Raw genomic sequence first — 14,337 nt, forward strand, 5'->3', positions numbered from 1 at the left:
CTCTGCCCCTGTTGAAGGGTGCACACACTGTGGACCACCGGGCCATGCCCACACCCAACAACATGGTCAGCATCCCGGCTCTTGCAGAGTCCAGCAAAAGGAAGGGCCAACAACTCAGGGTCTGGCCTGTGGCCTTGTCATGCACGGAGACCGTGAGGCTGCGTGTACAGCATGAGAGGCTGGAGAGGCCCAAGCCAGCCACAGACTCCGCGTGAGCCCAGAGGCCCTCCTCCTGCCAACCACGTGCACCCTGCAGAGACCAGAGGAAGCAGGAAAGAGAAAACTGAACCAACGAGAAAACAGCCTGAATTTGGAATGCTCTGCCCCACCCTCATGCAGATCGTGGCAGAGACAGAAGAGAACCCTTGTTGGCCTGAGGTGGTAAAGCACAGGCTCTGCCTGGCAACTGGCCTGTATACAAACAGCGTGACTCTGAAAAACTCAGGCTTTAAAAAATGAAAACAAAATTGAGAAAACCAACTAGGCAGAGGCACCAGGACCTACTCACTGCAGGGGAAAGAGTTGTCATAGATCCCTCCCAAAGAAACGCAAACGAGCCCCAGGTAGGACAACAGAGATCTACATCCAGACACATCAAAGTTGAGATGTTGAGAGTCACTGAGAAATCTTGAAAGAGTCAGACATATGTGACTGATGATGTCGGAACCATTAGTGGTTGGCTTCTTATAAGAAGTAACGCAGGTGAAAAGACAGAAGGTGACATGTTCATTAGGAAAATGTCAATTAAAACCACACGTCACCAGGATGGCTACAGTCAGGAAGATAGTGCTGACAGGGGTGTGGAAACACTAACAACTTCATCACTGTTTCCAGGGATAATAAATGATAAAGACACTTTGGAGAAGAGCTCTGCAACCTCTTCAAGTGCTAAACACAACCTACCACACAACCCAGCAAGAGACCCCAAAGAGAAACAGAAACGTGTGTCCAAAGACATGTATGAGACTGTTCACAGCACATCGTACTGAACAGCCGATCTGGGAATGATCCAAAGGGCCACGATGGGTGAGTGGACGACAAATGCTGCCCTGCTGTCCAGTGGACTCAAGCCCACTGCTCAGTGCCACATGGTGACGCTCAGACACATGACAAGTGACAGTCACATACACACAACTATAGGTCACGTGATTCCATGCAGATGAAGTATGCAGGAAAGGCACATTTATAGAGACAAAGAGTCTCTGTAACGGCGGATGGGGGTTAACTGACAACAGGCACTAGACACTCCGAGGTGATGGGAATGTCCTGAACTGGGTGGTGGTGACCCAGGCACAGGTCCGCAGTCTGACTAAAACTTCACAGAAAGGTGCACTTAAAGTGGGGAAATTACATGGTATGTCAATTATACCTCAAAGAAACTTAAAAAAAAATGGTTAGTGGTTAGTCTGACAGTAAAAAATTCAGGAATGTCTGGCAACGGGCAAACCATCAGTGAATGAGTGTAAGTTAAAAAAAAAAAAAAAAAGGAAGCAGTGGTGTGAATGGCATGGTTCCTTCACAGTGGGTCGACTTTGCCTGGACCTGAAGGGTGGCCACCGGCACTCACCACGGGATCTGGTTCTGGGATTTCCTGCAATGGGATCGTGCTCGTGGATTGACAGCACCAGTGTTATTTTCACGTAAACTGGCACTGCTGGAGCCATCAGCAAAGCCTCTGAGACCCCCTCAGGGACCTCCCATTTCGAATGATGGTCCGGCTTTGCATTTCACGTCTAGCAACAAGGAGCAGGCCGCTCACGCCAGCTCAGACTTATCGGAATATCTGGGGGTTCCTCCTCCCCCACAGGTCTTGCTAGGAACCCTCAGCCTGCAAGGTCCCGGCTGGTCTCCACCTGGCCGTTGGCCACAGCTGTGGCTGCAAAAGCAACCTCGCAGAATGAGGGCCAGACACAGAGCCGGCCAGCTTGCCAGCTGCTATAGAGAGGAGGGTCTCCAGGTTGGTGTGTATCTCCTGTCCAAGAGGCCCCCCTCCGTGCCTGCAGCATCCCTGGGTGACTCGGGCTTAGGGAACCAGGTGACTTTGCTGACACCAGAGGCTGTTCTCGCTGTGAATAATCGGCCTTTTGTCTCTGACCCACGAGTTACCTGTCTCCTGGAAGCATCCAAGAACCCCGAGCGCCAAATCTGTAAGCTTGCAAGTAAGGAAGAATCCCAGACCCTCAGTTCTTGACACTTAGCTCCTCGCACATTTGACTCACAGGTAGGAAGAAAGCACGTGTAAACTCTAAAGCCTGATCTCCGCTTTAGTACATATATACACACTGTATACAAAATAGATAACTATAGAGCACAGGGAACTCTACTCAGTACTCTGTAATGGCCTATATGGGAAAACAATCTAAAAATCAGTGGATATATCTATATGCAGAACTGATTCACTTTGCTGTACGCGGAAGCTAACACAACCTTGTAAATCAACTATACTCCAATAAAAATTAATTAAAAATAAAATAAAATAAAGAATGTTTATGAGCCAACTCACAGCACTCACTCTCCATCGGGGGGCTTAAGAAACCTAAGAATTGCATTGCTATGTGGCCTGGAACAGTGCAGTGTACGGCTAAAAACAACCCAACGGTTTTGAAATCTCACTACAGGACTAGTTCTGTGGGGATGAAAATATGAGACCCAATTCAGAAATGTATTGGGTTTTCAATTCGGGTTAGTCTAGTGCTGATATAAAGGGGCAGAAATGTGATCGCAGGAGGGCCCGAGGAAGGCGCCCAGCTGTCCAGCAGCTACGGACACACAGGGTATAGTAGATGAGGGACCACTGGCTTCAGAGTCCAGCTCAGCCACCTGCTGGTGGAGCGGCCTTTGCTGTGTCCCTCGGTCTCTCTCTGGTCAGTGTCCTGACCTATGTCAGGGGTGAGCAGTGACATCTCCTTGGCAGGGTGGTATGGGGACAGCGGGTCGTGTGGGGAGCACTGCGTCTGGCCTGGGTGCCCCCCGGCTTTGAGGGGCCGTGCTCACCTGTGGGAGCTCTGGATCACGGCACAGCCCTCCTGTGCCTCATTCGTCACCACCTCCCACAGGTGCCGCTTCGAGCAGGGATCCATCTCCGAGCTGGGTTCGTCCTGAAGGACAGAAAACACAGGGTGAGGGGCGCAGGGAGAACCTGCTGCCCTCCAGGCCTGCGAGGGCAGCAGGTCCAGCCCGGAGGGAATGCCTGCCTCGGCTCCAGGCCACGCTCCACACCCAGCAGAGGCCGGGGCCCCTCATGTCAGCCGGGCCCGCCTAGGGATCTGGGGAGTTAGGCCGGCCTGGATGCACCCCAACCTCTATAAAATTCCAGAAGGAGCTACCCGAGAAAGACGTAGGAGAGCAGAAAAAGGCTTTGTTGATTTCACGTTGTCAAGTAAATTGACATTTCTTGAAACTCGAAGCTTTCTCCTTCAATAAACACTGAAGCACTACTTATCCGAACCACTTTTGAGAGAGATGCTTCTAGGCTGCATGATGCGTTTCTGTGCTTTTGTAGTCAGGAAGTACCGGACACATTTTTCTTAAGAGCTGAGGGTCGTCCACTGCCCCAAAGAAAGAAACAGAGGAAAGTGGACACAAAATGGCACTGAGCAGGAAAGCAGACACCAGCAAACATGGGTCTTTTCTGCAAATCGCGTGATACAGTGTACAGTTAGTTATAAACCAAGTGGACGGAAGGTGTGACCAGGCATTGTTCCCTGAAAGAGTTGGATGCATCGTTCCCCCACGGGTGTCGTCGGGGAGATGCTTGTCCGGTCTCAGGGGAGGACGCTAAGGGCCCTTCAATGCATGTCCGCCACCAGATGCTCTGAACACTCACTGTCACCACCGTCACTAAAGCTCAATGAGGAGGATTTCATGGGCTGCCTTCAAGGACTCTGATGGACAGACACTGTCATCAGGACCATTTCACACGAGGAGAAAATGTCCACACAACGTGTGAGTCCCCACCCTGGTCGCCACGCCCAGGCCTGGGTGAACAAGGGTGCCGAGAGCAGGGCTGCAGGACGGGAGAAGCTGACTGGCTGCGGTGAGCCGGGGACCCACTCCAGGAGGGAGGCCCCATCCCGACCCAGGAGACGTGGGGGTGAGGCTGAGCGGGCAGTTCTGCTGAAGGTAAGGAATGGCCCTGTCGGGAACTCTTCAGTGCAAGCTGGCTTTCTTTGGTAAGGAAAACGCGTTTGCAAACTGCAAAATCATGCAAGTGTTAGGTTTTCATTACCCGATTTCAGAAGATGCAATTACACAGTAGTCCTTGATTTCGGACCTTGCAAAAAAGCAAGCTTGGTGCAAGTGAGAGGAAACTTCAGCTCAGGTTGCGGAAGACAGTCCACGAACCATGGGGTCATTTTTCCATCACAGGTCTTCTGAGTCCCCTTTAACTCCCCGCCCTGAAATGCTGTTTCCAGTTAATGAACAAGAGCAGGAAAAGAAAGAATGTATCTTGTTTCCCATACTTTTCCATGTTCCTCATACCTTCTACAATGCAAAGCCCTGGGGAGCTCTCTAATGATTAGAATCCAGTCCATGGCTCACAAATGATGACTTCGATTTACTATTTGAATGATACTACTTTTCGCTCTTTTGAAATGCAAAACAACTGGCTCTATTTCTTGACACTTGACCACCTCCAATTCATGTTTGCATCCAGCCAAACTGGATTAATTTCTGTTCCCAAGGCCACTGCCCGTGCTCTGCTCTCCCGCCAGACGCCCTCCCCTCCCCCCTCAGATCCATTCGGCACCCTGACCCCCACCCTCAGGATTCCCCATGGACAGAGTCCCTACAGCTCCGACCATCATATCTGCAGGTAGGAAAAGACTTAAAGCAACAGACCAGAGGAAAAGTGTGCATCGGTTTTCAGATTACAAGTGAATTCTGGTATTCTTTTAAAATATTGTCTTTAACGTTAAAATTGTATCAAATCTTCAATTGGATAAATAAAAGGGAGTCAAAGAGTCTGTTTTGGTTCTGTAAAATGCCAATGTTGCCAGTTTTGAACGTCCTCCCCGGAGGAACTCTGGTAGGTCAAAGCGTCTTATTTGCAGACACGGGCATGTCCCCGATACATCAGCTACTCGCCAGTAAGAGAAGGTCGGGCTTCCCCAGCAGGGCCAGGGCTGTGGACAGCTTCCTCTTGGTCCCCCCGCTGTAGGTGGACACAGGTTTGTCCACGTGGGCTTCCAAGTGGAGGAGCCTCGCGAGATCCCCGGCCACCTGAAGGAGAGGGGCTCTCTTTGAAGGCACCCCCATTCTCTGAGGGACCCGCCACCCTGTGACACGTGGCTCTGGGCCTGGAACCCTGCTCCCTTTGGCCCCTCCCCTGCCCACCTTCCCACACTCAGCCCAGCTCCTGAAACACCCCCTCCAGGACACAGGGATGCTGAGAATGAACAGACGGGGCTCTCCTGGTTGAAACTGGGTTTTCTGCACCTGTGAGTCACGGAAGCGACGGCCAGAACCCTGAGCTCAGGGCTGGTGCTCAGGGAGCACCCCGGGAGAGAAATGTGGTGGCCGGGGTGGGCCAGACACACCTCCACACTGAGGTGAGCAGACACAGGTGAGGCAAACAACGACAAAGGAGGATCTGAGTGGGGATGAAACCCCGAGAGAGGGGGCTTCAGGTGGCAGAGGAGCAAGGGGGAGCCTTCAATATCCCCCAGGAAAGAAAGAGCCCTCTCAGGACACTGCACACCCAGTTCAGTTTACAAAGAAGAGTCAGGGTCCTGCTTATTTGCAACCACTGGGCATCCTCGTAGCAAAACCAGAGGATGGTGACTGTCCATCACCAAACAGAGCCCCTCGGCCCCAGGGACGCCCCGGCCCCCGTACATCGGGCACGGCCACCACTCCTCTTCCTCCTTGGTCGAGCGGCTCACCACTTCTTCATACGCCCTTGGAGTCCCAGATCCTTTCATTCTCTCTCCTTAGAAGAAAAAAGCATGCCCCCCAGCCCCACCTTAGCTGCTCTGCACTCAGTTCTGTCTGCTTCCGGGCTGGGCTGGCTCCTCTGGGAGCTGAGATGAAGAAACTTCCTTGTTTCCATCTATGCGTGATTTTAAAATGCTGTAAACTGTTTTATTTAACTCTTGTGACCCTAGAAGTATTAACAAAGATTCGGTTTTCTCAATATCATCATGTAACCAAATTGGTCAAGATTGTATCTTAATTCAAATATAAGAGAAGTGGGAAAAACTCCACAGGACTCTGGCGGTGGGCTAACGGGTACGCATCCTAAACGATCCAGTACAGCAGAACTTTAAACCAATGTACACACTTTTTTGGGATAAATGCATAAAAGTTGGGATAGTAATAATAATAGTGATAATTACAACGATGAAATACTAAGGACTTCTAAAAAGATTACGATAATATTTATGCTACCCAATGAAGAACTCCCAACATAAACTGCTCTATCACTTTATTGGTGCAGCCTCAAGATGACCCTGAAAGAATTAAGAGTCTCAAGGACTGGCCTAGCTGTCAAAAAGTATAAGTCAAGGAAGTGCAGATTTCAAGGCCCCAGCGATTCCTGAAGATGGTCTTAAGTCCCCTGATATCTGCTAAAGAACATCATCTTGGGGTCAGTAGTTTGTTCTTCTCGGAAATAGCGTCGGTCTCCCAGATTGGTTTATAGGTACTATCCTTACCACGGCTCCATTCAGTTCAATAATTTCAATTAACATCAAGTAAATAAAATGGATTGAAATAAATAAAAAGTTGTTCAAACAAAACAAGTGATTCAAGACAAGCAAATAAAAAAATGTATGAAAGGCACTGCTGTGAGAGGAATGAAGAGAGGTGACGGCTGGCATTGAGAGAATCAGAGAGGTGTAGACTGTGGTCACGTTTCCCTTGGACAGGGTCTTCCAGAGAATAAGACCAGCCCACAGGTGGACATTCACATGGAAGAGGAAGGAAGGCAGCCAGAGAGGCTTCCTGGAAGAGGAGGCTCTGTTCACTGAAAAAGGATGAACCCAGGAAGGTCAGAGCCAGCTGGGAGGTTTACCTTCTGGAAGGCAGTGCCACCTTCCAGGTCAGAGCCAGTTGGGGGGCTCACCTTTCTGGAAGGCAGTGCCACCTTCCAGGTCAGAGTCAGCTGTGGGGCAGCAAGAGTGACACACTGGGAAAATGACATTTTAGGTTAATTTTAGATCCATAGAAATTGTACCAGAAAAGAGTGGAAATATGTGTAAGTATTAGAAAGAAATGTTATTTCACTTCCATCCTCCTAATTCAAAGGCTAGTAATACATAAATAAAAACTGATAAACAGAAAAATGAAACAATCATAAAAGTACAGCCTGTTTCTATAGAAAATGCACTTCAGAATAAGCAAACTTTGGAATAAACCTGCCAAACTATTATTGATTATTTTTATGAAACCAGGAAACATGTGTCACGTTTTTCCAATTTCACAAAAGGTTAAGTGTTACAGCCTGCAAATTCCGGACTGGTTAACCACACGAAGGAATCCAGAATATACAGGAACAGATATTGGTTTGATCTGCTTTCTGAATGTCACGTTTTCAGAAAAATATCTGAAAATGGTCTAATAAGAAGTGTTTTGTTGCAGTCTTTCCTGCACACAGGATTCTTGTCAAAATAATGGCAAACGTAATGCCTTAGCAAATGTGGTTGGAAAATACTATCTAAACGCCAAACTGTCAATAGTTAATGGACTCTCTCTATGCTATTAGGCGCTTTTTTGCCAGAAATTCTAGAAATTGTACTGCACTTAAGGCAAGAGTTCGGGATTATTCATTTCTATAGCCCCAATCTCTAATCATCTTTGAGATGATTAGACATGACGGGACGTTTATAAATATCACTGGAATCAAAATAAATTGCCCAGATATTCCCACGTTCATCCACTTGATCCCAAAGCCAAAATTTTTCCACTAGCACACGTGTTGGCCACACTGAAATTCTCCATGAGATTAAAGATCAAAATGAAGTGTTAGTAAGAATTTAAGGATTTAAGGCAGAAACACCTTTCTTCTGACTCTGACTCTTTCCTCCTGGCCCCCATCTCTCCTGTAATAATTTCTAGCTCCTTCTAACAAAACCGTGAATAGAAGAAAGCTTTGGGAGAAAAGTAATATCTGTAGAGAAGATAAGTAGCGAGATGCAGCAGGAGTTTCCCTGATAGGTATTTGTAGGTATTGACAAAGGCGAGATGGCTAAGGGCTGTACCTCGTCTCTTCCAGGGAAAAAAAAACTACAGAAATTCCAGCCCTCGTCCCACTGGCAATGGGATGCTTTTGGTATGACTCTCACCCTGAAATTATCTTACATGCTCCTCTAGCAATCCAGACCATGTTGTTATAATCACTTTGTTATAACTTGATATAAGGTTTGTTTAATCAGGTTAATTGAATTCAGGCTCATACGTGGACACCGTCCAACACTATGTAGTGTGGACAGTGGGGAAAAAAATTAGAATGATTACACCAACCTGCCAAGCCTAAGTTCAAGCTGAATGAAGACAGCATCCTTTTCTCACCTAAACTGAACTTCTGGAGGGTCGGGTAAGTGAGTGAGTGATATGTAGGAGAGACCAGTCAGCTGGAGCCAGATGTGAGTGAGGCCCCTGGGTGAGCTCTGAGCAGGGACGCTTGGAGGAGGGCCATCCCGAAGGACCTTCCCCACAGCAAGAGGGGCTCTGTCTCCAGAATCACAGAGGAGACAACTGTGGGTGCTGTGTGGCATTGGGGACAGGTGGCACCTGGGGAAGAGGACTCAGGTGACAGCACACAGGCTGGGAGAGCGTCCTGCCAGATCTGGGAGTCCTGAAACCCAGGGCCAGTCAAAGGAGCCCACACATAATCTCATGTGGTTTCCACTTCTTCAGCCACCAAAGGGGTGCAGAAAACCAGATGGAGCCATTCAACACACTGGAAGCATCTCCTCACCCAACCAGCCACCTGAGTATGCCAAGAACACCACACTGGAGCCAGGTCATCTGCCCTCAAAACAAACTCCCACATTCCAGCCAGGGACTTGGCATGGGACTCCCACCACTTCTGAAATGCGGCCTAAGCATCTTACCCACCTCCTATGGCTGCTGTAAGACAGAACAGTGCCTGACCCAGCATAAACAAGCTACTGTTTTCTGTTATTTTATAATAATCCCTCTCGTCACCCAGTGATAAGCCCGGTGGAACAGATATGCCTGTTCTATATTTAAAATATTTCCAAAATCTACAGGAAAGGGAAATTTGCCATCAAGGGAGCTAACTCCTCTGGAAACGCATGTGCTGATGTCCTAGAAGCCTCTGAGCAAGCAATAACCCTGTCTGCAAAATCAGTTGCGGTTTCCTGAAAGAAGTGAAGCCAGTTCCTAACTGGCGACCGTTAAGCCGTTAGACAGCTGAGGATCACATGCAATTGCCCTGGATGACAGCAAGCAGCAAGTCTTACTGTATTAACAAGAACACTTTCAAAGGGCACGCTGCCCCCGGGACAGTGGAGGGGCAGCTTAGAGCGTCTGCCAAGCATCCACCTCTTTAGTCAGAAACCAGCTAGGAGAGCTGATGGAGACAAACACCCATTAAAGACAGAGCCAGCGCGTAGCCCCAGATGTCAAGAGCTGCTTAACTGCAGTGAGCAGGGTCCTGTGGGTGGACACCTGTCTTGGCTCTATTGAGGTGGGAGGTGGTGAATGGACCAGGACCCCTCCGGGGACGTGGAGAGATCTCATTCTGGTTTCACTTAGAGTCACAGAACAAAAATAAGAAAGGAAGGCTGAGGCATTGCAGAGCAGCAGCCAGAATGTATTTTCACGGACTGGTGAAGGACACGGCTGTGGCTTTGTCTCCTGGGGACCCCACGACGCTCATGTCCTGCAGAAGCTCACTGAAAATGCGTCCCATACGCCCCTTACTTCCGCTCCAAGTTCAGAATCCAGACGTGCAAGCAGCACCGCACACTGCCCGCAGTGAGGTGGTGAAGGTAAAACCTCTCCTGTGCACCTGCCAGTCCGAGGCCGCCCAACTGGACCGAGCTGTCAGTCAAGGCTGTCAGCCCCGCCTCGCCGGCTGCGGCTGGAGCCAGACAGAAGGGCAGCTGCCTCCGGTTCTCTCGGTGGTATCTGCCCTCCCCACCTCCCACAGACGGGGGCTGGCTCTACGGCTACCCCAGGCCTCCGTCCTCCTGAGGCCGCCACCCCGCATCCCGCCAAAGGAGGCCAGGCACGCGCGCTGGCAGCCCACCCGCCGGAAGTCATCCTTTCCAGCCACCCACCAAGTCCACATGCGCTATGAGCCCTTCTCCGCCGCGCCTGGGCATCCTACTCTATGATGTTTGCTCCTGAATACAAATTAAGAGCCCAGTAAGCGTAAAAGATGCTTCGTGGGGAAACTGTGTAGGAAATAAAATTGCAGACGACGGTATGCTTTCCCTCCTACCCACCACTTCCTCTCCGTGCAGGGACCTATTCTAAATATACAACATAAATATGACATAGACGTATTTGACTGTGTTTCCTTCAGCATCATCATACTGGAAATATGTTTCAGGGACATTTATTTGATACTGCAGTTCCTTACCACAGGATGAGAGAGCTCTGTTGGGACTGGGGGTGTCGCCAAGCATTCTTCTGCGGGTCCCTCTTTCTGGACACCCTCAGAGGCTCTTACTTTGGGGATGCACTGCTTTGGAATCCCACGCAGGCTGCAGTAATAACGCAGGTGTTCCCAGCCGGTCAGGAGCTCATCCAGGGCGTCCTGCTGCGGACAGTAGCCAACGTGGATGCCGGCTGTGCCAGCAAGAGCCAGATCCACATCCTCTCTGCCAAGAGAAGCAGCAGCACTGTCCAGAAAATTCGACTTTCCCAACAAACGTCACCCATTTCTTAAATCTGGCTTATCAATCAGAAGTTCGTTGCAGTTCGTCTAACGCAATTAAATGGGCTCAAGGAATGAGTAGCAGCCCCTGTGTCAGTAGAATAGACTCGGCTCTGAGGCCACGATTGCTCTGGATGTTAAAGAACATGCATAAGACACTGAGCTTCGTAGCCGTCATCTGGCAACAATGGCTACAGCTCAATAAATGGCCATCATGGCTATTATTCCCCAGCCAAACACCTCATAAATCATTCAGTATCAGATGTTTTAGAAATCATTTTTATGATAACAATAATATATATGTCATTGAACATACAGAAAAATAGGAACCTAAAAAGAAAAATCCGTGGTCCCGGCCCTCAGTAACATCTACCATTGACGTTTTAGTGTTAATCCGTTGAGTGCAGCTATGCTCCACGAGTGCAGAGTGAGGATTATACAAAACCGTATGTACTCAAAGGAAAAGAAGTCTTGTTCTATTTCTAATTTTAATATTAATATATACTCATCATGGAAATTTGTAAACTACTCAAATGTGATCACATTTAAACTTTTAAGCTATTCAACATCACATTTCACATGAAACATTGACGTGTTTCTATGCATTTCTACACAGATGAAATCATAAAGTCTGTAAAGATTCTTGAGAATGCTCCAGAAAGGAAAATTCCTATTTCCTAAATGGAAAATAATGTAAAGAAAGACTTGCTGAGAAATCATGACTGCTACAGAGGTTATTATAAGCATCTCTCATTAAAAAAAAAAAATGTAAATCTAGTAATTCAATGTTTATTAATAGTTTATTGGGTTGGCCAAAAAGTTTGTTAGGATTTTCCATAAGAAAAACTCAGACGAACTTTTTGACCAACCCAATAAGTTTTTTTAAAGTGACACATGCACCTGGTGACAAGCAAACAATGCAAGAAAACTTGGCTTTGAGTAAAATTTTGTGTAAAATTTTAAGTTCCCCACTTCATTTTGCTTTTTCTTCTTAATCTTGTAAACATTATTCCCTCAAACATTTTTTCCCTAAATTTCATAGAGCAAAAGTTTATTTCAGCCTGATTTTTGCTACTCTACAGAAAATATTTTTTTTTCTGTTCAATCACTCTTAGGAATTTTCTGTATCAGTGTATTTAAGAGATTTTACAAGAAATATATTGGCGTGCATCTTTTTCAGGAACTTTACTGGAATACTACAATTTTGTGATCTCAATATATAATATCAGGCTCTGTTTTGAACCACTACTTCTGGAAAAATTTCACTCAGTAACCTTATTTTTCTATCCTCTCTTTTATCTCTCATGGCAGTAATATACGTATAATACAAAATTTACCATTTTAGCCATTTTAAGGTGTAAAATTTAGTGGCGTTTTAAGAGAATTTACGATTCTATGTGATCATCGTTGCTATCTAGTTCTATACCATTTTCAATGTCCCAAAAGAAAACCCGCAACTATACAAAAAAACAACAGAAGCCTTAATTAAACAGTCAGAAGACCAGCAGGGGAAGCTCTCGCGCCCTGTGACAACAGCAGAGCTTGACCGAAGAAGAAAGACTCCTCTTCTCTCCAGGTGAGGATTCAGCCAATGGAAAGTCGTGAGCTCTTTGTTTACTACACCCGCCCACCTTCCCTTCCCTTCCGCTCTATAATAGTGTTCTCTCCATTTCTGCAGGGGAACTTGCAAATGGATTGCCAGGGCTGCAGACCCCAAATTGCAATTCCCTGATGATCCCGAGAAACCCACCCTTGCTGGGGAAATAACCAGCAGTCTATTTGTTCTACTTGTTTTAGGTCAACACGCATGTATTAGTCACTCCTCACTTCCCTGTCCCTCCAGCCCCTGGCACCCACTAATCCTCTTTCTGCTTCTGTGGATTTGCCTGTTCTGGATAATTCACTGTAAACTGAATGACAAAATATCTGGCTTCTTTCACTTAGCATGTTTTCAAGGTTTATCAACAATACAGTACTTTATTATATTGTCTTTTAATGGTAAAAATGCACACTGCATTTTTTTTTAAATCACTACTTTCCATTCTGTACATGTTAAAACTAAACCCAACAAGGCACAGCTGGCCCCAAATTGACCACAGAACTGGTTCTAACACCTCTATATGTCCCATACAAGTCCACCATTGTTTTCATTCTTTGACACTTAGATACAAACATAAAAGAACTAGATAAAAAGGAAGAGAAGAGGTAATTATTTTTTTAATTAATAGCCTTAATTTTTAGAGCAGTTTAGGTCTATGGGAATGCCGAACAGAAAGCACAGGAAGTTCCCATATAACCCTCTCCTCTCACCTGGAATCGCCCCTGTTATTATCTTCATTGCTATGGCACATTTGTTAAATCTGGTAAATCAATATCGATACTCTCATTAACTCCACGTTAATGTCCATACTCCACGTTAAGGGTTGTGTGTTGAATATCCTATGGGTTTTGTGAGATTCATGATGTCAGGTACCCACAGCATCACACAGAACTGTTTCACTGCCTTCAAGTCCTCTGTGCTCCACCTGGTCACGCCTCCCTCTTCCCCGGCAGCCACTGATCTTTTACTGTCTTCATAGTTTTGCCTCTTACAGATCATCATATAGTTGAAATTATAACAGTATGTAGCCTTTTCAGATTGGCTTCCTTTTCTTAGTAATATGCATTTAATACTGAACTGTACTCCTAAGAATTGTTAGGATAGTACAGTTTATGCTGTGTGTGTTTTACAACAATTTTTAAAAATGATATGCTATGTAAACAGTATCCAAAAGCATGTTGCAGTGGCTATACTAGTATCAGACAAAATAGATTGTAGCAAAAAACTTGATACTAGACACACAGAAAAACATTTTATAAAATGTTTATAAAGGCATCGATTCCTTAGGAAAACATAACAACTATTAACATGTTTTCACCTTAGAACAGAGCCCCTTAATACATGAGGAAAAACTGACAGAAGTAAAGAAGAAATAGACAACTTAACAATATCAGTTGGATTATTCAATACATCACAGTTAATAATGGATAGAAAAGTCAGGCAGAAGATCAAGAATGTTACAGAGGACCTGAACAACACTCTAAACCAACTGGACTAAGAGATTTTCAGAACGCTTTGCCCACGACAGCAGATGTATGTTCCTTTCTGATGTTCATGGAACGTTTTCCAGATAGAACATTTGTGACCTCATGAAACAAACATCAATAAATTTTAAAGAACTGAAATCACAGAATATATGTTTTCTGACTACAATAGAATGAAATTAGAAATCAGTAATAGAAGGAAATTCGGGAGGACCGCAAATATGTAAAAATTCAATAACATGCTCCCCCCCAAAAAAACAATAGGCCAAAGAAAGAACTGAAGGAAAATTCTAAAATACTTTGAGATGACGAAAACAAATGCACAATGTATAAAAATTTATGGGATCCATCCAAAGGAGTGCATATAGGGAAAGATATAGCTGTAATGTATATATTAAAGA

At 46.3% G+C, this 14,337-nt stretch overlaps 1 protein-coding gene across 1 annotated transcript in view; it reads right to left on the reverse strand.

The window, feature by feature from the left end:
- ABCA13 (ATP binding cassette subfamily A member 13) overlaps positions 1-14,337 on the reverse strand; it is a 260,151-nt gene that overhangs the window by 32,801 nt on the left and 213,013 nt on the right. The window contains 3 exon segments of the mRNA XM_032642592.1: positions 2,995-3,098; positions 5,089-5,223; positions 10,646-10,796. Of these exon segments, the coding sequence (XP_032498483.1) occupies positions 2,995-3,098; positions 5,089-5,223; positions 10,646-10,796 (390 nt within the window).

Source organism: Phocoena sinus, chromosome 9 (assembly GCF_008692025.1).
Source record: "Phocoena sinus isolate mPhoSin1 chromosome 9, mPhoSin1.pri, whole genome shotgun sequence".
Classification (NCBI taxonomy): Eukaryota; Metazoa; Chordata; class Mammalia; order Artiodactyla; family Phocoenidae; genus Phocoena; species Phocoena sinus.